General features: G+C 54.6%; 1 protein-coding gene across 1 annotated transcript in view; it reads left to right on the top strand.

Annotated features, from left to right (window-relative positions):
• COL18A1 (collagen type XVIII alpha 1) overlaps window positions 1-22,285 on the top strand; it is a 55,778-nt gene that overhangs the window by 13,652 nt on the left and 19,841 nt on the right. The window contains exons 3-12 of the mRNA XM_015560679.1: window positions 4,746-5,290; window positions 11,151-11,237; window positions 12,123-12,182; window positions 14,174-14,303; window positions 19,268-19,329; window positions 19,703-19,822; window positions 20,201-20,227; window positions 21,542-21,604; window positions 21,695-21,781; window positions 22,182-22,235. Of these exons, the coding sequence (XP_015416165.1) occupies window positions 4,746-5,290; window positions 11,151-11,237; window positions 12,123-12,182; window positions 14,174-14,303; window positions 19,268-19,329; window positions 19,703-19,822; window positions 20,201-20,227; window positions 21,542-21,604; window positions 21,695-21,781; window positions 22,182-22,235 (1,235 nt within the window). The remainder of the gene's footprint in view (window positions 1-4,745; window positions 5,291-11,150; window positions 11,238-12,122; window positions 12,183-14,173; window positions 14,304-19,267; window positions 19,330-19,702; window positions 19,823-20,200; window positions 20,228-21,541; window positions 21,605-21,694; window positions 21,782-22,181; window positions 22,236-22,285) is intronic.

Raw genomic sequence — 22,285 nt, 5'->3', positions numbered from 1 at the left:
TTGCCCTCCCCCCCAGCTCTTAGCTCCCCCCTGGGTTTCTCATCACTGTCTATGGCAGGGGGCTTCTTCCTGCTTTCCCTTTCGCCTCCCTGCCTTGTGCCTACATATGCAAATTAACCACCATCTTTGTTGGCAGTTAACTGCCATCTTAGTTGGCAGTTAATTTGCATATAGCCCTGATTAGCCAATGAAAAGGGTAGCATCATACACCAATTACCATTTTTCTCTTTTATTAGTGTAGATAAGGATTTGGGCAAAAGTGTAATGGCATGTGTTCATCATTATAGTATTATATAGAGTGGTTTCCCCACCCTAAACAAATCCTCTCTCCTCCACCTGTTCATCCGGCCCTCACCCCATCCCTTGCAACCACTGAACGTTTTACTGTCTCCACAGTTTTGCCTTTTCCAGAACGTCATAGAGTTGGAATAATATATGATGTAGCGCTTTTAAAGACTGGCTTTTTTCACTGAGTATGCATTAACGTTTCCTCCATGTCGTTTATGGCTTTATAGTTCATTTCTCTTTATCCTATATAATAAAGAGCTAATATGCTAATTAGACTGAACAGCAGAACGACCGTCCGGACGGCCTTCTGGAAGACCTTCAGGATGAAGCCGGGGCTGCAAGGGCTGAGCCCCTTGTCCCAATTTTGTGCATCAGGCCTCTAGTCACTTAATAATATTCCACTGTTTAAATGTTCCACAGTTTATTTACTCAGTCACCTGCTGAAAGACATATTGGTTGCTTCCAAGTTTGGGCAAGCCTATATAATAAAAGGCCAATATGCAAATTGACCGAATGGCAGAACCACCAGTCACTATGACGCTCACTGACCACCAGGGGGCAGACACTCAACACAGGAGCTGCCCCCTGGCAGTGTGCTCCCACAGAGGGAGCGCACTCAGCCAGAAGCCGGGCTTATGGCTGGTGAGTGCAGTGGGGGTGGCGGGACCCTCTGTGCTAAGTCATCAGTCAGGCATCCCCCAGGGGTCCCCGGACTTCAAGAGGGTGCAGATGGGGCTGAAGGACCCCCCACCAAGTGCACAAATTTCGTGCACCAGGCCTCTAGTTATGAATAAAGCTTCTGTACACATCTGTGTGCAGGTTTTTGTGTGGAAATAAGTTTTCAAGTCCTTTGGGTAAATACCAAAGAGTGTGATTACTAGATTATAAGGTAAGAGTATGTTTAGTTTTATAATAAACCACCCAGCCTTCTCCCACAGTGGCTGCACCGGGTTGTATTCCCACCAGCAGTGACTGTGAGTTCCGGTTGCTCCACACCCTGGCCAGAACTTGGTTGTCAAGTGTTCCTGATTGTGGCCCTTCTAATAGGTGTGAAGTCGTGTCTCGTGGTTGTTTTAGTTTGCACCCCCCTGGTGCATGTGATGTAGAGCATCTTTTCATATGTTTATTTGCCATATTTACCTCTTCTTTGGTGAGGTGCCTGTTAAGATCTTTGGCCCACTTTTCAATCGGGTCGTTTGTTTTCTTATTGTTGAGTTTTGAGTGTTCTTGTATATTTTAGATGTACCTCCTTTTATCAGATACATGTTTTGAAAATATTCCCTCCAGTCTGTGGTGTGTCTTCTTACTGTCTTAATGTGCCTTTTGCATAACAGAAGTTTCTAATCTTAAATTAAATGAAGTTTAGCTTATCAATGATGTTTTTTCATGGATTGTGCCTTTGGTGTTATATCTAAAAAGTCATTGCCATATTCAAGGTCATCAGAGTTTTTCTGTTATCTTCTAGCAGTTTTATAGTTTTGCACATCACATTTAGGTCTGTGATCTATGGTGAGTTAATTTCTGTGAGAGGTATGAGGTCCGTGTCTAGATTTAATTTTTTGCACATTGGTGTCCAGCAGTTCCAGCACCATTTGTTGAAAATACCATCTTTACTCCATTCTATTGCCTTTGCTCTTTTGTCAAAGATCAGTTTAGTGTATTTATGTGGCTCTCTTCCCGAATTCTCTATCCCATTCCATTGATCACTTTGTTGTTTCAAGAATACCACAGAGTCTTGATCACTGTAGGTTTAGAAAAACTGTGTTCTTCTCCTTCAGAATTGCATTGGCTATTCTGGGTCTTTGTCTCTCCATATACTTTAGAATCTGTTTGTCGATATTCACAAAATAACTGTCTGGGATTTTGATTGAGATTTCTTTGAATCTATAGATTAAGTTGGGAAAAACTGACATCTTGACAATATTGAGTCTTTTTATCTATGAGCATGGGATATATCTACATTTCTTTAGTTCTGTGATTTCTTTCTTCAGAGTTTTGTAGTTTTCCTCATGTAGATCTTGTATGTATTTTGTTTGATCTATATTTAAGTATTTAATTTTGATATTCTGTAAATAGTATTCTGTTTTTAATTTCAAATTCCACTTGTTCTTTGCTGGTATGTAGAAAACAGATTGACTTTTGTATATTAATCCTGTTTCCCACAACCTTGCTATGATCACTTACCGTATTAGCTCCAGGAGGTGTGTGTGTGGGGGAGGGGGGGTAGGTTGTTTGTTAATTCTTTTGAATTGTCTACATAGATGATTATATCATCTGCAAACAGACAGTATTATTTCTTTCTTCCCAATTTGTGTATTTTATTTCCTTTTCTTATTTCATTGGTTAGGACTTCCAGTATGATGTTGAAAAGAAGTAGAGAGGGGACATTTCTGCCTTGTACCTGATCCTAGTGGGAGAGGTTCAAGTTTCTCACCGTTAAGTATAACGTTAGCTGTAGGTTTTTTGTAGATATTCTTTATCAGGTGGAGGCAATTGTGCTTCCCTGTGCCTGCCCCACTCCCCGTCTGCATGAGGGTCTTACCCTCAGGGAGGCTGCGATCAGTGAGAGCCCTGGCTGGCTGGCAGCGCTGCCACATGGCGGGCAGTCAGGGCCATGCAGAGCCACACCACTGACCCTGGGGGCCAACCCTGGCAGGCACCACAGTGCATGTCCCCCTGCGGCGGCCCTTTCTCCTGTTTTTATTTATTTTTTCCTCAGGGACTCTTATAAGACAACTTGCCTTAGGAAGTTGGGGTGAGCATTTCTTCCCTGTGCCTGCCCCGGAAAGTCCCAGGTCAGCCTGGCCCTGCTGGTGGGCCAGACCCAGGTGCCCATCACATACAGCAGTCACATAGATGCACGCACACACGCACACACACACTCACACTTGCACTCACTGTCACACTCACGCCTGCTGGCTCCACGCAGCCTTCCTCGGGACCCCCACACATCAATGCTGCCTCCCAGAAGCATCTCTCTCCTGTGTGACTCACACTGTGGAGGTGGACCCCACCCAGACTGTAGGTGGGGGTCTTGAGAGGAAAGGCCTTGGGTCAGGGCTCTTGGCCAACTTTGGCTGCAGAGTCAGGCTCCGCCAGGCAAAGTGGATGTGCGAGGAAGTCATGCATGCACCGGTCTCTCCTTGAGCTGGTGCCTGCCCTCCCGTGTCCGGCAGTGACCACACGCTGCGTGGGGACGTAGCCTGGCCCTCTGCCCCAACGCTCAGCACTCCTGGCTCCTAGGGCATGGGAGCCGAGACTAGCGGCCCCCATGTGCTCCGTATTGCATGCGAGGGCTTGGACAGGTCCAGGCACACGGTCAGGTCAGGCCCTGCTCCGGCCCAGGGTCAGCATCATGGACAGCAGGGCCTCTGGTCCCTCCTGCTGGACAGAAATGAGGGGAGAGAACCCAGCACCCTAGCCGGGTTCCCGCCTGGGCTCCTGCCACCGAGGGGCCTCCAAGTGCTGGGGGATGTCAGTCAGAACTCGTGCTCTGTGACACCAATGGCCCAGGAGGAGGACACACGAGCGGTTCTGACGGTGGGCTCCTGAGGGGCATGAATGGAAGGGACACACGAGCCTCCCGGGTGTTTAGAAGGCAGGTGGGGCCGGTGGGACCGCGCTAGCTTGAGCACCTGTGGGTTGAGAAAGCAGACCTCCCGCCAGTGGTCCCCCCCCTCACGAGGCTGCTCTCCAGGTCACCCCAGTGTGGACACACCAGGAGGCGGGGAGCCCCTGCACGTGGAACCTTAAGCTGGAACCCCCGCATCCTGGAAACACTGCGTCCACCCTTGGTCTGTGCTGACTTGGTTCCCAGAAGCACCCCCAGCCAACCTGGGGGACTGGGTGTGAGTTGCTGTATTGAGTGTCAGCGCAGACGTGGAAACCACAGGACCGACCCGGCTAAGCCAAGTCCTCCAGGAGGCACAGCCCCGCTCGCGTTCTGCTGTTCTAGGAGTGTTTCCGGGCTGGTTCTGATGAGGGTGACCTGCAGGGGACAGCCCCGTGCACAGCTGTCTTTTCCCCATTGTCCGTGCCCTGCTCCTGTGGATCCCCGCGATGGGCCCGAGCGTGGGGATGATGAGTGATGGGGTGAGGACATGTTCTGAGAATGGGATGAGGACAGGGTGCAGGGCAAGGTTGCAGGTGGGCTCAGAACCCCCAGCCCCTTCACAGCAGGCTCCTTGCCCCTCCTCCTGCCATGCTGGTTTGGGATGGTCCCTGTTGCATCCTGCCCGCCCTCCCCCACCCCACGGCCTGCAAGCTTGTCGAGGGGATGGTTTAGTGGTTTATGGTCAACATGTTCTGGCCCAACGTGTGTCTGGATAAGATGGGGTATCCGTCCACCTCCCCGGCCAGCAGAGCCCAGAGGAGCAGAGCAGGTGCCAGGGGCATGACTCGGTTTCCCCTTTGTGCTCTGCACACAGCCTTACAAGGTGTCTTTTTCCTCTTCACAGAAGGAGTGGTCACAGAGGTGGGGCTCCTCCAGCTGCTCGGGGAGCCCCTGCCCCAGCAGGTCACCCAGATTGATGACCCCGACGTGGGACCAGCCTACGTCTTTGGTCCAGATGCCAACAGCGGCCAGGTGGCCCGGTACCACTTCCCCAGCCCGTTCTTCCGTGACTTCTCGCTGTTCTTCCACGTGCAGCCGGCCACCGAGGCCGCGGGGGTGCTGTTCGCCATCACAGATGCAGCCCAGGCAGTGGTCTCCCTGGGCGTGAAGCTGTCGGGCGTGAGTGACGGCCAACAGCACATCCAGCTCCTGTACACCGAGCCGGGCGCGGCCCGGACACGCACGGCGGCCAGCTTTGCCCTACCCGCCTTCACCGGCCAGTGGACGCGCTTTGCCCTCAGTGTGGACGATGACACCGTGACGCTGTTTGTGGACTGCGAGAAGATCCAGGGGGTGTCCTTGGCGCGGTCCCCACGCGCCCTGGAGCTGGAACCCGGCTCCGGCTTCTTTGTGGCTCAGGCCGGGGAAGCGGACCCCGACAAGTTCCAGGTAACTATGGCTGCTGCTTGAGGACTGGATCAGCCCTGGAGGAGGGGCCATTGGTCCCTACCTGACTTCAGGCCCCAGGATCTGCCTGCCCCAATGTGTCTTATTCCCTGGTGCTCTGGCCCCTTGGGGTCTGTCTGAGGCCCCCTTGGGACCATCTTTCTAACTGCCACCATCTGCACGAGCCAAGCGAAGGGCCCCGTGGCCCATAATTAAGAATTTTAAGATGGCAACAGCAGAGGGTAGGAGCAGGCCTGGGCCCTTCTGGGGATAAGCTGTACCCCATGAACACTGCACACCCGCTGGGCTGGGCCAGGGCTCCATGCCCGGTGCCAGCGTCAATTGTGCTGTTGTTATTATTTTACCAAATTGCTCAGCGGCCACTCAGAGTGGTGTGGGCAGGACTTCCCCAGCAGTGCTGTTCCCACTGTGTCCCCAGGAGGTCCCCTCTCCCTGGGCCGTACCCTGGCCTTCATCTGGGGGGAGGCCAACCCCAGAACTTGGGTGGGTTCTTGGTCCTGGGCCCTCGGCCCCTACACATGGAACCTTTAGCTGGAAACACGGCGTGGGCACCCTCAGTTCGAGCTGAATCAATTCTAACATTACAGCCGGCCTGCAGCTGGCCCCGCCCCGCACAGGGGTCCCTGTGTAGGCTGACGGGCGACGTGCCTCAGAGGACAGAAAGTTAATTATTACCCAGACAAAAGCTGCTTGATGGAAAGTTGTTCTAAGTCCTGGTGATTCGGGTTCTGAAAGCTGGCCTTTCCCCTTTGGCAGAAACTTTCACCCGTGGGGTCTGGGGGCCAGCAGGACTTTGATACCAAACTGGGCCTCTTTGTGTTTTCATTTTGATCCTCAAACATGATTAACTGGAAGGCGTCACAGAGAGACGTCTCATCCAGGGAGGGGCTGTGTTCGCTGGCAGTTTGCTGTGTGACCTCCCGGGCATTTCTAGACGGGAAAGTATGCCATTGTTCCATACGTCTTTGCGGGTTTAACAGAAAACTGATCATGGGGCTGCCCAGGGCTCAGGGGGCTCAGGGCGGCCACACTCCTCCTGCAGGGAGGAGACCGCAGGCTTCCCCCCAGGCCTGGCCAGGGCCACATGTCATTTGTGCAAAAACGTGACTGCCAGTTGGATGCATCAGCAAGCTGCATCTGGGGGTTTTAGTTGGCGTTTCTTGCTGTGAGTGAAGACAGACTTTGATTTTTTTTTCATGTGTTTATTGGCTATTTGTATTTCTTCTTTTGTGACGGACCTGCTTATGTTCTTTGCATTTCTGTTTTGATGGTTCATGCCATTTCCTGTTGATTTTTACAAACTCTTTACATATGAAAGAAACCTACCCTTTGTTTTGGGTACTGCAGATATTACTTCCCAGTTTGTCTTTTACCTTTTTAAAAAATATATATATATATTTTATTGGTTTCAGAGAGGAAGGGAGTGGCAGAGAGAGAGTTAGAAACATCAATGGTGAGAGAGAATCATTGATTGGCTGCCTACTGGGGATGGAGCCCACAACCTGGGCATGTGCTCTTGACGGGAATCAAACCTGGGACCCTTCAGTCCACAGGCCAATGCTCTATCCCAGGGGTCCTCCAACTATGGCCCGCGGGCCACACGCAAATACAAATATTGTATTTGTTCCCGTTTTGTTTTTTTACTTCAAAATCAGATATGTGCAGTATGCATAGGAATTTGTTCATAGTTTGTTTTTTTAAAACTATAGTCAGGCCCTCCACCTGTCTGAGGGACAGTGAACTGGCCCCCTGTTTAAAAAGTTTGAGATACTGGAATCTTTGCCGAAACCGGTTTGGCTCAGTGGATTGAGCGTCCGCCTGCGGACTGAAAGGTCCCAGGTTCGATTCTGGTCAAGGGCATGTACCTGGGTTGCGGGCACATCCCCAGTGGGAGATGTGCAGGAGGCAGCTGATCGATGTCTCTCTCTCATCGATGTTTCTAACTCTCTATCTCTCTCCCTTCCTCTCTGTAAAAAATCAATAAAATATATTTAAAAAATAAAAAATATAAAAAGTTTGAGGACCCCGTGCTCTATCCACTGAGCCAAACCGGCTGGGGCTGTCACTTGCCTTTTTACCTTGCACTTCTTAAACATCATGGGATATTTAAGGTGTTTATGTGGTTTAATCTGGCCCGGGGAAGACTCCCAAGACATTGTATCCTAGCCAGGTCTTTGAGGTTAGAAAGACAGAAACGGGGAGCTTACGGCTGATGTTCGGCTCTGGGCTGTGGCCCTGATTCCTGTCCGCTGTGTCACATTCCGTGCGGGCGAGGTCTGACTCCTGTGTCTGCGCAGACGAGAAGTGTGAGGAGTGTTCTGTGTGGGTTTCTGGCCCGATTCCAGCTAGGTGAGGGGAGCGGCCTGTTGTCTGACGAGACTGGTCAGTACAAGGTGTTTCAGACGTCTGCCTTGAGGTTCTTCGGAAAGAATCACTCCAGTCGAGTGATTTATCTCATTTGGCAGAAACGAAAGCTCGGGGGTGTCCTCCCGACGGGTCCTGTGGCTCCTTACAGAACCTTTATTCGTTTCTCCTGTCAGAAAATTCTGGAACCCCATTGTGTTTCAGGTTTATTCTTGTGAGATTTGGTTATAAATATCCCTTGGAAGCGGTCTGTTCCACGCAGTCATTACAGTGTTTTGCTTGTTAACATGCTACGTCCGACCCTTGTTCAGTGTCTATGTATCTACCGCCCCGCTTTTTACCCATTCAGATGCCATTGTTCCATATGTCTCTGCCGGTCCTTTCCCTGTTTGCTTCTTTGTGAAGCCACCTTCCTCTTAGTCGGGGGTTTCCTTTATGGTTGTCTCGGCCTCAGGGTCTGTTGTCAGACGAACTGCCCTCGAATCCCTTGGACCCTTGTCCGCAGCCTCCAGGCAGGCGGGGCCGGGCCTGACCTGTTCCTGGCACATCCCGCGGTCAGTCCGTGTGTTCAGTGAGAAGTGCGGGCATTGTCACCGTTGCTCACCTGCGGCTTGTTGGCTGGATTACATACACCAGCGCTTCGCCCACGGAAGCCAAGAGCTTGCCCACCGGCCACCTGGGCTTGGGCCACCGGGGCAGGCTCGACGCCAAGGATGGCGGGGAGCAACAGGGAGAGTGTGAGCATCTCCAACCCCCAGAGTCCTCCCTGCACCATGGCCACACTCCTGACCGAGGGGGTGCTGGGGCCCCCTTGGTCATGCTGACCAAACGCTTGGAACCCTGTCACTCGTGGGAAGTAGGGTTTTGATCATCACACGCATCTTTAAGACATGTAGCCCGTGGTGTAGCAGTGGCAGTGTAGTTTAAATGGTCTTTATTAACGAAATCTCTGGATTTCCTGACGTGGTTCTAAGTCTGTTCAATATTTGCAGTGGGTCTTGTGGCTTTTGCACCAGTGATGTCTCCCCCAGCTAACTCCGTCCTCAGGAAGTTGCCAGCCCCAGCGGTGGCTGGGATCTGAGCTTTCCTGCCCTCGTCATTCAGGCCTTTGTGGGCCTGGTCTCTCGGAGGCTCCGTGCCTCGCAGGCAGTGTCAGTGAACGGCTGGTCATGGGAGACACACAGCACCCTGACCCCCTACCTGCCAGAAGCGCCCCTGCCCAACCCTCACACAAAAAGTGCCACCGAGGGGCATTCCAGGATTTTAACATTGGGCCCTCCGGCCGTCTCTTTGAGCTCTCAACCTGGGTGACTGTCACCTGGGGTTCTCCTGCCCCTCCCTCAGCAGGGCTCGTGGGCCAACAGTTTGCATCTCAGATGTGATGCTGCTGCTGACCCCAGAGACTGACCCTTGCAATTTTAGTCCAGACTGGCCTACACTTCCTTTGGGTGATGGCACCCTTAGAGCTGGGGTGGTGGTGGACACTGGGGTGCATACCTCCCCCATACCCGTGCCCATATGCGTGCACATGCACACTCATAAGACCATGCACATATCCACATGACTCACATGCCTGTAACGTACACACACACACACACACGTACACTGTCCCACAGGCCTCATCGTCAGTAGTGGGGGGGGGGGAACATGTAGTCAAGCAGAACTGGCCCCCAGAGAGTCTAACTGGCCTGGGGAGGGACTCCAGGGGTACTTCCTGGAGGAGGCAGCCTGAGCGGAGCCTCAAAAGATGAGTGGAGCTCCAGGTGCGGGCTCAGCTGGATGTTTGGTGTTTGGGGTCACATGTCCCTTGTTGGTGCAGAATAGGAAGGTCATGAGCTCAAGGGTCAGCTGATAAAGGGAGTCCGAAGGGCATTTGGAGGAATAAACAGAATGACCGAAGCCGGAGTCTGCACATGGCCCTCAGACAGGTCCATCCCGCCACCCATTTTCATACAGCCTGTAAGCTAGCTAACCTTCCCGTGCTTAAATGGTTAGGAAAAAAAGAACATTTTGTGACACGTGCGAATCTTATGAAGTAAAACGGTTGATGTCCCTACAGTTTGGTTGGACAGTCATGCCCCGTCTTTTACAGACTGTCCTGGTCGATTTCCTGGTACAACACAGTCCTTGTGACAAAGGCCTGGACATACTGACCAACTGGCCCTTTCCGGAGAATGTCCGCTGACCTCTGGCCTAGACTTTCTGTGAAGGGTGGTTAAAATGTGCTTCTTAGAACTGAGCAGCTGCCTTCTATTCGGCTCTGTGCCCGCCGCGTGGCCCGTGCCCTGATAAGCCTCTGGGCGGTTTCCCAGGACAGGGACCCGGGAACAGGAGGACACGTGGAAAGCACGGAACATGCTGCTTTATGGTCTCTATTTAGGAACAGTTGCACTGAAGTCAATGCCAGTGGATCAAGATGTTGAGTAGAACACAAAATGCCAGAGAAAGCACTGAGAGCACTCCCAATTTCCAGGTGGGAAGCCTTTTAGGAAGTGGCATCGAAGACAGAACTCGCAGTGCCCAGCAGAGCCTGCTTGTGCTGTGTCCCGGGGACATCACATGGCACCGGCACAGGATCCGCCTGGGTTCGCAGGAGCCCCGTGGGCGCTGGGAGGCCCCCGGGCCCCAGCTTCACCTACTTGGCTCCGAGAGTCGGCTGAGATCCAGACACTGCACTTGGTGCCACCCTTTGCTCCTCTACCCTTTGGAGATCAGAGAAGGCCCCAGTGCAGCCAGGACTGAGTCCTAACATCTCTGCTGTCCCCAGCTGGCCTCCTGCCTCCTGCGTAGGGCCCCCTATTGAGGAGGCGCCCCATGTCCTCTCCACAGGGTGCACCCTCTGTACTCACAGTTCAGGACATTGCCCCGCCTGTGTCTGCTGCCCTCCCAGCTCCCCCCCACCCAGTGCCATCTGCCTCCTATCCCTCAGGGGCACCACGTTCAGTGACACACCTCATCTTTATCTTACCTGGGCACGGTCACCTCTAAGATCCACACTCAGCCTTAAGGTGGCAGGGCCCTGTTCACCGTCGTGTCCCGGTGCCCGGTGCAGGGCTGAGAGCATGTGAGTGAGCCTGTGTGGGAAGGAGCGATGGAGAGGGTGAGTGAGTAAATGAATGAGTGAGCGAACGGGTGAAATTGACCCGGCTGAGGGGCCCATGTGCACAGAGAACCCAGAGCTCACTCCAGTCGCTGTGGGCTGTTTTGTCCTCTGCTCTTCACTTATTTTATGAAAAGGTAACGTGGCAAAGAGAGTTAAGACCTGGATTCCAACCAGTTAATCCAACTCTGTTTCCTGCTGCACCTGAGGTTTGCCCAGGAGCAGCACTGGGCTGACCAGGGCATAGCCCCTCTCATGCTGGTTTATGTCCCCTGGAATTTTGACCTCAGATGGTGCCAGGCTCTGTGTCAGGGTCTCTCTGTGCCCCTCTTGCCTGCCTCAGGACCGCCCGTGACCTCTCTCTCCCTCTGCGTGTAGGGGATGATCGCGGAGCTGAGGGTGCGCAGTGACCCCCAGGTGAGCCCCATGCACTGCCTGGAGGACGATGACGACGATGATGATGGGGTGAGTCTCCCTCCTCCGCCCCCACCCTCACCTGGTAGGAGGAGAGCCCCAGCCAACAGGGGCCGACCTTCGCCCCAGGAACCCCAAAGTGATGGGACGAGGAAGGTCTCTGAAAGATGCCGTTTTAGGTACCAGGAACCTGGTACATTTTTAGTTGCCCTATAGCCCCGCCTTCCCTGGAACTCTCCACTCAAAACACACGCCAAGTGAATGCTGGTGGACACTGGCCCCAGGACAGCCCGGAGGTGATAGTTGATAGTCAGCACCGCAAACGTGTGTGCCAGTGTGTGCGTGTGCGTGTGCGTGCACACAGTCAGGTGGAACCTGAGGAGGCACGTCCACCTGTTCGGGTGTGGACAGATAGGAGGAAAGCCGTGTCCTGGGGGAGGCTCCAGGCCACAGACCTGTCCCTGTGGACACAGCTGTGAAGAGAGTGAGGTCGTCCAGTCCTGTCCCCTCAGCTGCCTTCTGTCCTGCTCCGTGTCCACCGTGTGCCCTGTGCGCTGATAAGCCTCTGGGCCGTTTCCCAGGACAGTGACCCGGGACAGGATGACACGTGGGAAGAGAGGAACATGCTTCTTTATGGTTCTCTGTGTGTCTGGCCCGGAGCCACATTGATTTCCAGTGGGCCGTTCTAATGGGTCTTACCGGACATGCCTCACTGATGGCCGGCTGACACCTCGGAGGGCCAGCTCCCTCCTGGTGACCACAAAACCACCCCTCCCGCCTACCCTGTCTCCCCTCTCCTTCCCTCCCCTGTCTCCCCTCTCCCTCCCGCCCAGGCCTGGGATGGGTCTGGGACAGGCGGGACCTGCCTGGTTTGCTCTCAGGCCCTGCAGGGCAGGGGCTTTAGTCACCAGCTTCTTCCTTTCTGTGAACCCTCAGGCGTCAGGGGACTTCGGAAGTGGGCTGGCGGAGAACCCGGAGCTTCTCAAGAAGGAAGAGGTGAGTGCCCCCATCCCAGCCTGGGCCGTGCTCCCTCTTTTTAACAAAAATATATTTTTATTGACTTTAAAGAGGAAGAGAGAGATAGAAACATCAGTGATGAGAGGGAATCATTGATTGGCTGCCTCCTGCACATTGGACCGAGCCCGCAACCCAGGCATGTGCCATTTTTCCGGAATCGAACCTGGGAACCCCCGGTCCGCAGGCCGACGCTCTATCCACTGAGCAAAACCGGCCAAGGTGCCATGCTCCCTCTCAGTAGAAAATCAGTTTTTCTAATTCTACACGCTCCTTGAATCCATCAGGTGACCTTGACATCCTGACTGTGCCTCCCATTGGCTGGTAGGGCCCCAAGGGACTAGCGAGTAAGTCAGAGAAGGGGAAGCCATGCAGGGCAGCACGAGGCCAGCTCAGTGAGTTTCTCAGCTCACGCTGCTGATACGACGCAGGAGGGAGTGTGTCTCAGGGACGTGAAAGGGGCTGGGCCCTCCGCTCCCATCATCTGTGTCATGCTGTCTGCACCAGGGCTCGGGCATCCAGGGCGTAAAGGAGGCGTGCTGAGCTGCCCTGGGATGGACGGTCAGCATCCTCCCCCAGGCAGGGCTTGGGACTCCTGGCCTTGCCAGGGTGGAGGTGGGGCAGGTGGCTCACCCACCTGCATGGTGGGCTCCTGGACACGGGTCAGTGCGTAGTGGCCCAAAACAGCCCCCCAAGGGCCAGGCTGCCTGTGTGTACCTCCACTGCTAAGCCTCACAGACACGGCTGGATTTGAGATCGTGCACTTTTGCCCACCAGGCTCCTATCTCCACCTGGGTGCCTGGGCCACACACCAGCCAGTGGGGATTCAGTGACCCCACAAAACCATGGTGTGTGAGCTGTGCTGGGACCACAGCGTGAAATGCCACAGCTCGGTGGGCTCTCTTCACACATTGCGGACCAGGAGTGTTATTGCTAGCTTTACCCAGTGGCCAGTTAAGTTTCTATTGAACGAGTACAAAAACGTTTTACATAAATGTTAAAGGCACGCTTTAAAATTCAATACCCACTGCATTTTGAAGTTATTTATTACATCTTCTTACAAGCTAATATCTTTTTAAAGTATTATACTTTGTAAAACACTGTAATATGAAGCAAGAATTCTCGTGATCCGTCCACTTAGTAGCCTGGAACAGTGGTCACCAACCTTTCGGACCTCACGGACCACCTATTGGTGACCGTTGGCCTGGAGGGTCAAAGACCAAAAATGGGGTCCCTATTTAGACAGGTTGATCCTGAGCCTGCAGCCTGCCCCTGGCTATGCCCACTAGCAGGCCACTGATGAGCGAGGCTGCTGATCATCAGAGGGACTGGTGGAGATCCCAGCCACAGGGAAGGCCTGGTGTCCCGGCCCTGGCTGCTGCTTGCCTGCCTGACAAGGGGGGCTGGGGAGGGAGCCCTCAGACAAGACTCCCAGGGTGACTGTCACCCACACACAGCATCCCTAGGGAGTTCATGCCAAATGGGGGTGGCCGGCTGCAGGAAGTGTCTTGCCTGCGTGTTTGAACATCCACTTGCACCCACGTCCTCGACTCCATGGTGCCTCTGGGAACAGGGAAGACCGGTTTTCAGAGCAGAATGCCTTATGCCCTCCGGGCGGGGTGGGTGGCAGTCACCCAGCCATGGAGTGCCAGGTGGGGACCTCGCCAAGGACACGTCACAGCCACACCAGCATGTGCAGTGAACCACCGGATCCCTCCCAAGGGCATCGGTGACAGTGCTGACCACAGCCCTTCTCTGTGGGGCCCACGGGAAGGAGCTGGGCTCTGGAGTGTCCCCGAGTTGCCGCCCAGAGCCCAGGGAGTGGGCGCTGGTCCCTCCCTCTCATGGGGAAGTTGGTGGGCCTGGGGAGTTCAGCAGCTTAAACCTAAACCTGACATGTGCCAGCACACACATTCACAGGACGTCCAAGTTTGCTGACTAACGGAGCCATCTTCCCACTCTCACCTTGCCAGGGAGCATCTCTAAAACCCAGCCCCCCCGAGGTTCCCCCAGTCACTTCTCCTCCCTTGGCTGAAGGCAGCCACTCAGAAGATTCCAGAACAGAAGAAATTGAGGAACAAACCACTGTGTCTATATTGGGAGGTAAAGCTCTTGTGGGTGTGTGCGTGTTACTAGTGTGTGTGTTAGTGGTATATGAGCGTGTTGTGGTATGTGTGCAAGTTAGTGCTGTGCGTGTTAGTGCTATGTATGTTTGTGGTGTGTGTTCGTGGTATATGTGCGTGTTAGTGCTGTGCACGTTCGTGGTGTGTATGTTCGTGGTGCGTGTTAGTGCTGTGTGTGTTCGTGGTATATGTGCGTGTTAGTGCTGTGCACCTTCGTGGTGTGTATGTTCGTGGCGCGTGTTAGTGCTGTGTGTGTGCGTGGTATATGTACGTGTTCGTGCTGTGCATGTTCGTGGTGTGTGTTTGGGGTATATGTGCGTGTTAGTGCTGTGCATGTTCGTGGTGTATATGTTCGTGGTGTGTATGTTCGTGGTGTGTGTTTGTGGTATATGTGCGTGTTAGTGCTGTGTATGTTCGTGGTGTGTTTGTTCGTGGTATATGTGCGTGTTAGTGCTATGTGCACGTGTGTGTGGCGGGTGAGGCTCTCCCGTCCATCACAGACAGAAGCCCCAGCCTGGGGAGTGGCCAGCACCTGCCCTGCCCCCCCACCTTGGCACATGTGGGGTCCCCTGTGGGAATAAGCTGCCCCAGGAGAAACGGGGCAGAGCGGCTACTGGGACACGTCCTTCTCTTTCCCAGGGTGTGTGTCTCGTGTCTGTTTCTGGGGTATTTGTGGGATTGTCTGGAATGTGCTACCGGAGTGCCACGCCACTGCTCAGCCCAGGGGCCAGAGGGTCGCTAGGGGACATGAGAGCCTCTGTGAGATGGGTCCACCCTGGGATCAGCACGGGAGGTCGGGGACGTCCCCTGGCGGCCTGGGAGGTGCGCTGGCCGAGAGAGTGCACAAGCACAGGCCTGTGGAGCAGGGGCAGCGTGCCCGGAATGCATGGGAAACGGAGTGTGTCAGAGTTCATTGCGGCATCACAACAAACTGCCGCAGATCCAGCCGCGCCGTCTTGCCTCATGGCTCTGCAGGTGTGAGTCCTGCTCGGAGCCCGGGGCTGAGAGCGGGTGGGCAGGCTGCTCCCTGCAGGAGGCCCGGGGAGGTCGGCTCGCTGTGGTGGTAGGATGGAGAGTCCAGGTGCTTTGCTGCTCTCAGCCAGGGACCATTCTCGGGGTCCAGGGGTCGCCCATCTGCCTCAGCGCCTCCTCAGGACCCCGTCCGCCTCACCTCTCCTGCCTGCCTCTCCTGTTTTGGGACCTTGGGTAATGATTGGGTCATACCCCAAATTTCCAGAATAAACTCCCTGTGCTCAGGTCCGCTCATTAGTCACCTGCCGATCACATCTTCATGGCGGTGCCTAGATGCGCGTCAGACTGAATAACCACGGAATGGGAATCTCAAGGGGACATCTGTGCAGTTCTGTCTGCACATTTATGTCGAGGTTTTAGAGCAGCGGTTCTCAACCTTCCTCATGCCGCGACCCTTTAGTACAGTTCCTCATGGTGTGGTGACCCCCAATTTCATTGTTACAAATTGAACATAATTAAAGCATAGTGATTAATCACAAAAACAATATGTAATTATATATGTGTTTTCCGATGGTCTTAGGTAACCCCTGTGAGAGGGTCCTTTGACCCCCAAAGCGGTCGCGACCCACAGGTTGAGAACCGCTGTTTTAGAGGATTATATAGACCTTTTCATTTAGAATAAAAGCATTGATTGCGTTTTAAGTTAATAAAATAGTACATGGTCAGTGCAGCCAGATTAGAAACAGAAAAGAGAACGGATGAGTGAGAACCGTCCAGTGGTCCCCCAAGATCGTCCCTGCCTGTGGCATCTGTCGGGGACGTGCTGCCCAAGGCGCAGGCAGGATGGCAAGGTGAGCGGAACGCCTGGTCCCCCAAGAGTTCTGAGTGAGGGGCGCACGCCCCCTGGGCCACAGGGCAGCCCCACCCCGCCCCGCCTCACTGTCCTGTGTGCCCAGGGGCCATCTGGGCATAAAGTATGGATCTCGGTTCTTTTATATTTTGCTTATACAGGTTCAGTTTTTCTAGCTCCATTTATCGAAAAGCGTATCCTCCTCCCCCGCCCCGAGCTGCGTTGGGGCCTTTGCTGAGCGCCAGCTGCCGTCTGTGTGGGCCTGTCTCTGGACTCCCCATGTCCGCGGGTCTGCCTGTGTGTCCGACGGTGGGACGTACTGCCAGTGTGGATGCGGCCTTGTGCGGAGGCCCAGGATCAGGTCCTTATGGTTTATCGTTTCCCAGATCCGCCCGTCCCTGACACAACTGCTCTGCTGTTCTCTGTCCTGTGCCCTTTCTTACGAACTTTAGGATCGGTTTGTCAGTGTGTGTTTTTAAGAACAGCCGGCTGGGGTTTGGGTTGGAATGCCGTTGAGTCCCTAAGTCAGTATTGGGGGAGGGGCTGGGACAGCTCATGGATACCGAGTCTAAAGAAAGAACACGGGGTCTCCTGACCCAGAAACACAGTCCCTCTCCCTGTACGGGGGCCCCTTTCCTCTTCTCTTAGTGATGCTTTTTCCATTTTAAATGTTCGCGTAGGCAGGGCTTTTAAATCTGCCTTAAATCACACTGATTCCTGGAATGCATCCTGGGAGGTTCCCACCCCACGCCATCGGGGGAAGGGGCTGGGCTGCCCTCTTGAGGCTGGCGTGTGACTCAGTGGGTCCAGGGGAAGGGGCGGCATCCACCTGGGCCAGGAGGCAGGGCTCTGAGCAGAGCAGAGGGTGAGGTGGTGGGAGATGCCCACACATGGATGCAGCTTCGGTTTCTGCTGGAAACAGGACAGGAGTCACCCAGAGCTCTGCCCGTGGGTGATGCTGTGCAGCCCTGGCAGTGAGAGCTCCCTCGGGAGTCATCGGGTCCAAGTGGGATGAAGGGCTCAAATCCATCCGGTCCCCCAGCTCTGCTGCTAGGCTGTCCCGGAGCCGGTCAAACCCCAGGAAGGTCAGACACTCCTCTGAACTTCCCTCTGAAGACGGCGCCTCTGCAGGTCACAAGTGCCTGGGACATTTCAACCCAGCACGAGCCCTGTGTTTGCTAATGGACTCTGTGATGCTGGAGTGATTGGGTGAAAGGTTTTGGGGAACATTCTCAAAATTCACCCACAAATTACGTGTCAAGCACAGAGGGTGAGGCGCCCACCCTGCAGCTAGTGAGGAAATTGACAAATGGGAGAAGCAAGGAGCAGGGACGATGGGGAACGGACACACGCGCACTCGCACGGCGCTGGCCTGGGCCGCCTCTCCCTGCGTGGTGGTGCGTGCACAGCTCTGGGACATGCGCCGCTCAGGCAGGGCCGATTGCGCCAGAGCTGGCCTCTGGGCAGGATCCTTGGTGGGGCCTGGTTTCCCCGCTGTCACCATTTCCCCAAAAGAAGTCACACAGGACACCGCTGGGCCGTGGGGAAGCCTGAATCGGCGGCGTTAGGTCACTGTGTGTGACAGTGCTGTTCCCACGGGAAACCATCGGGTTGTTCGAGGACGTACTCGTCCTTGGGAGACGTGGCGTTCAGGGGGAAGGTCGTGATCATGCAGGCGATTCTAGGGGCTCGGCGAGAGGAGTGTGTGTGTGTGTGTGTGTGAGAGAGAGAGAGAGATAACAGTGAGAGTGAGAGAAGTGGAGTGTGTGTGTGTGTGTGAGAGAGAGAGAGAGATAACAGTGAGAGTGAGAGAAGTGGAGTGTGTGTGTGTGTGTGAGAGAGAGAGAGAGATAACAGTGAGAGTGAGAGAAGTGGAGTGTGTGTGTGTGTGTGAGAGAGAGAGAGAGATAACAGTGAGAGTGAGAGAAGTGGAGTGTGTGTGTGTGTGTGAGAGAGAGAGAGAGATAACAGTGAGAGTGAGAGAAGTGGAGTGTGTGTGTGTGTGTGAGAGAGAGAGAGAGATAACAGTGAGAGTGAGAGAAGTGGAGTGTGTGTGTGTGTGTGAGAGAGAGAGAGAGATAACAGTGAGAGTGAGAGAAGTGGAGTGTGTGTGTGTGTGTGAGAGAGAGAGAGAGATAACAGTGAGAGTGAGAGAAGTGGAGTGTGTGTGTGTGTGTGAGAGAGAGAGAGAGATAACAGTGAGAGTGAGAGAAGTGGAGTGTGTGTGTGTGTGTGAGAGAGAGAGAGAGATAACAGTGAGAGTGAGAGAAGTGGAGTGTGTGTGTGTGTGTGAGAGAGAGAGAGAGATAACAGTGAGAGTGAGAGAAGTGGAGTGTGTGTGTGTGTGTGAGAGAGAGAGAGAGATAACAGTGAGAGTGAGAGAAGTGGAGTGTGTGTGTGTGTGTGAGAGAGAGAGAGAGATAACAGTGAGAGTGAGAGAAGTGGAGTGTGTGTGTGTGTGTGAGAGAGAGAGAGAGATAACAGTGAGAGTGAGAGAAGTGGAGTGTGTGTGTGTGTGTGAGAGAGAGAGAGAGATAACAGTGAGAGTGAGAGAAGTGGAGTGTGTGTGTGTGTGTGAGAGAGAGAGAGAGATAACAGTGAGAGTGAGAGAAGTGGAGTGTGTGTGTGTGTGTGAGAGAGAGAGAGAGATAACAGTGAGAGTGAGAGAAGTGGAGTGTGTGTGTGTGTGTGAGAGAGAGAGAGAGATAACAGTGAGAGTGAGAGAAGTGGAGTGTGTGTGTGTGTGTGAGAGAGAGAGAGAGATAACAGTGAGAGTGAGAGAAGTGGAGTGTGTGTGTGTGTGTGAGAGAGAGAGAGAGATAACAGTGAGTGTGAGAGAAGTGGAGTGTGTGTGTGTGACAGTGAGTGTGAGAGAGATAACAGTGTGAGAGAAGTGGAGTGTGTGTGTGTGTGAGAGTGAGTGTGAGAGAGATAACAGTGCGAGAGAAGTGGAGTGTGTGTGTGTGTGTGTGTGTGAGACAGTGAGTGAGAGAGAAGTGGATTGTGTGTGTAAGTACTGAGTATGAGAGAGAACTGGAGTGTGTGCTGCCCTGGAGGGGAGTGTGAGCTGAGGGCAGAGGCTGGGCCATGTTCAGGGCCTGACCTCTGTCCCCCGCCCCCAGCTCAGACCCTTCCTGGCTCAAGTACAGTCATCACCTGGGACAGCAGCCACGTCCTGGAAGAGGTGAGGCCGCAGCCCTGGCCCAGACCCATGGGGGCCCCAGAGTAGTGGGTCCCTCTGGTCCCCTCACTGGTGACCCGACTGAGTTCTGAACCCACCCCCTTCCTCTTTGTCTCTACGCCTGGCACCAGGTGGGCACGGCTGGGAGGCTCTGGCCAGACCATGAGGAGCATGTGGGCAGGGAGAGGGAACAACTGGGCAGGCCCCTGTGGTGCCACCAGCCCGAACCCTGTGCATGTCCACTCTTGTTTGTGTTCCCTGTGTGTGTCCACCCTGTGTCCCTGTGTGGTACTGACCCGGCCCAGGACACAGGAGTGGTGGGGTGGGCAGGTCAGCGTGTGTGTGGCCCTCCAGCCTTGCCCTCTCCTCCTCCCAGGGTCTCGCAGGCCCCGTGGTGCAGAGCCCCCATGCACGGGCTGTCCCTGGGCCGCAGGGGCCCCCTGGACCCGCGGGACCCCCAGGGAAGGATGGTGCCCCTGGAAGGGACGGTGAGCCAGTGAGTACACATTTCTCCTCGGTCCCGCTGGGGTGGGGTTCAGGCAGGAAGGGAAGAGGGTGCGGCTGATCAGGCAGAGCAGTGGGCCCTGGGGACCCTGGAGACCCCAGGATGATAGGCACTGTGTGGGCTGCTCCCCTCCCTGCGGGAGAGCGGGAGGGTGTTGGGGAGGCCGTGGGCAGAGCCAGCTGAGGCCAGCCCACTGTGGAGGAAGGTGGTCAGACGCTGGGTGGAGGGTGCTTCCCTCCCACACAGACCGCTCTCCCACGGGAGTCAGGTCTGTGGAGGTGTGCAGCCCGGGTCCGATTCCAGGCTGGGCTGTGCAGCCCGGGCCCAAGCCGTGAGTCCATCACTAACCACTTCTCTTGCGTGTTCCAGGGCGACCCTGGGGAAGACGGAAGACCGGTAAGTGTGCTTTTCTCTCTGAGCCGCCTTTAATCTGACATTTGTGTAAGGCCCTCAGCACTTTTTACCCTGTGACACTCCTCAGACTCAACACAGTGAAGAGGTTTCAAAATGAAACCGTTTAGAAAATGCAACCTAACTTCGTTAAGAAAATACAAGTTAAAAAAAACACACACGTATAACTCTTGGTAGAAAACTATAAAGTTACTAGAGGCTCGATGCACAAAATTCATACAAGGGGCTCGGCTCTCGTAGTCCCGGCTTCCTTCTGAAGGTCATCTGGAAGGACGTCTAATTAGCATATTACACTTTTATTAGTATAGATGCCCTGGCCGGTTTGGCTCAGTGGATAGAGCATCAGCCCCCAGACTGAAGGGTCCGGGTTTCGATTCTGCTCAAGGGCACATACCTTGGTTGCAGGCTTGATCCCTGGCCCTGGGTGGGGCATGAGCAGAGGACAACCAATCAATGTGTCTCTTTCACATTAATGTTTCTCTCTGTCTCTCCTCCTTCCTCCCACTCTCTCTAAAAATCAATGGAGAGATATTCTCTGGTGAGGATTAAAAAAATAGTAAAGTTATGTGTATGTATTGAAATGTTTAGGCTGATTACCAGGGATAAAAGGCAGGGCGGGGGTTGGGGGGTTGGGAGGGTTGGGGAGAAGGTACAACTTCCAAATCCTTAGAGGGAAAAAGTGTGTAACAGAAATGAAAGGCTGCCCGCGGTCGGAGGCAGCACACACGGAGCAGGAGTTGGTTATTTGCAGGTGTTAGTTACAGATTCATTAGTTGCCATCTCAATCCATGTAGAGTTTTTATCTTAAAATTCTTTGTTTGGATTTTTAAAAATCAATAAATACTCGTCCCAAGAAACACAATGAAATGACACAAGAGTCACAAATAAAGATTTGGGAAGCAACAGACCGGCAAAGGGCAGCAGGCAGGAGGGAGTGGCACGTGACCAACCCCGACAGGAAAGGTAGTACACGCATGGCACGAACCCGCACAAGGGGCAGAGCGCCCGCGCTCCGATGAGGTTGGCCAGGATGCTGCAGGCAGCTCTGGCTTGTTCTCCCAGGCGCTGTCTGTAAGGCAGGGTCACGTGCAGAGCCTTGGGAATCCCCCGGGTCAGGAGTGCCCATCTGTGGTCCCAGCTCAGGCTCAGCTGTGCTCCTCGGTGCTGGGTGCTGGGTGCTGGGTGCTCTGAGCGGGAGCAGACATCCAGGGCTCACAGCCACAAGCTGCACGTCTGTGGCTCAGACGTGATGGGGCAGAGAGGCCTTCTCCCTGTCTGAGCTGCCTGCCTGTCTTCCAGGGTATCATAGGCCCGCAGGGCTTCCCGGGAACCCCAGGAGACGTGGGCCCCAAGGGTGAGAAGGTGAGTCCAGCCTGGCCGGGGCTGTGGGTGGACCCCTGATCCATAGCTGGGCTGTGCTCCCTGGTGTGACCGGGCATCTTCTCTTCCCAGGGGGATCCTGGGGTTGGGCCAAGAGGACCCCCAGGACCCCAAGGGCCGCCAGGGCCACCAGGACCCTCCTTCCGACATGACAAGCTGGTAAGTCCTGCACGGGCCTCTTCCACCACGGGGTCCATCCTTTGTCCCGGAGGAGGGACCCTCTCATCCCCTATGTGGCCTCAGGCCTGGAGCCAGCCTTCCTGGGGTGTCTGGGCACAGGGGAGTCAGGTGTCTGGGCCTATGGTGCCCAGGGAGTCGGGCAGGGGCCCTTCGGTTGGTTCTGGGCCTCAGAGGGACCTCCTTCATGCTTCTTTCACTCAGTGGAGCAGGTGGGGTGTTCACACTCTCTCTGCGTCCTGTCTTTCCCTGGTGGTGAGATGGGAAGTGCCTAGGGGACAGCATAGTGCAGGGGGGTGGGGGATGGGCTCCCTCGAATGCAGACAGGGCGGGCTGGGGCACAGGTCAGGGCTCTGGGTGACGGTGTCTGTGCTTCCCTCAGACCTTCATCGACATGGAGGGGTCTGGGTTCAGCGGTGACCCGGAGAGCCTTCGGGTGAGTGTCCCTCGGCCGGGGTGTCTCCGTGACAAGAGGAGGGGAGGAGG

This window comes from Myotis davidii, unplaced genomic scaffold (genome assembly GCF_000327345.1).
Source record: "Myotis davidii unplaced genomic scaffold, ASM32734v1 scaffold175, whole genome shotgun sequence".
Lineage (NCBI taxonomy): Eukaryota > Metazoa > Chordata > Mammalia > Chiroptera > Vespertilionidae > Myotis > Myotis davidii.
Note: the sequence above shows the minus strand (reverse complement) of the source record. Positions and strands in the feature narration are given on the sequence as shown.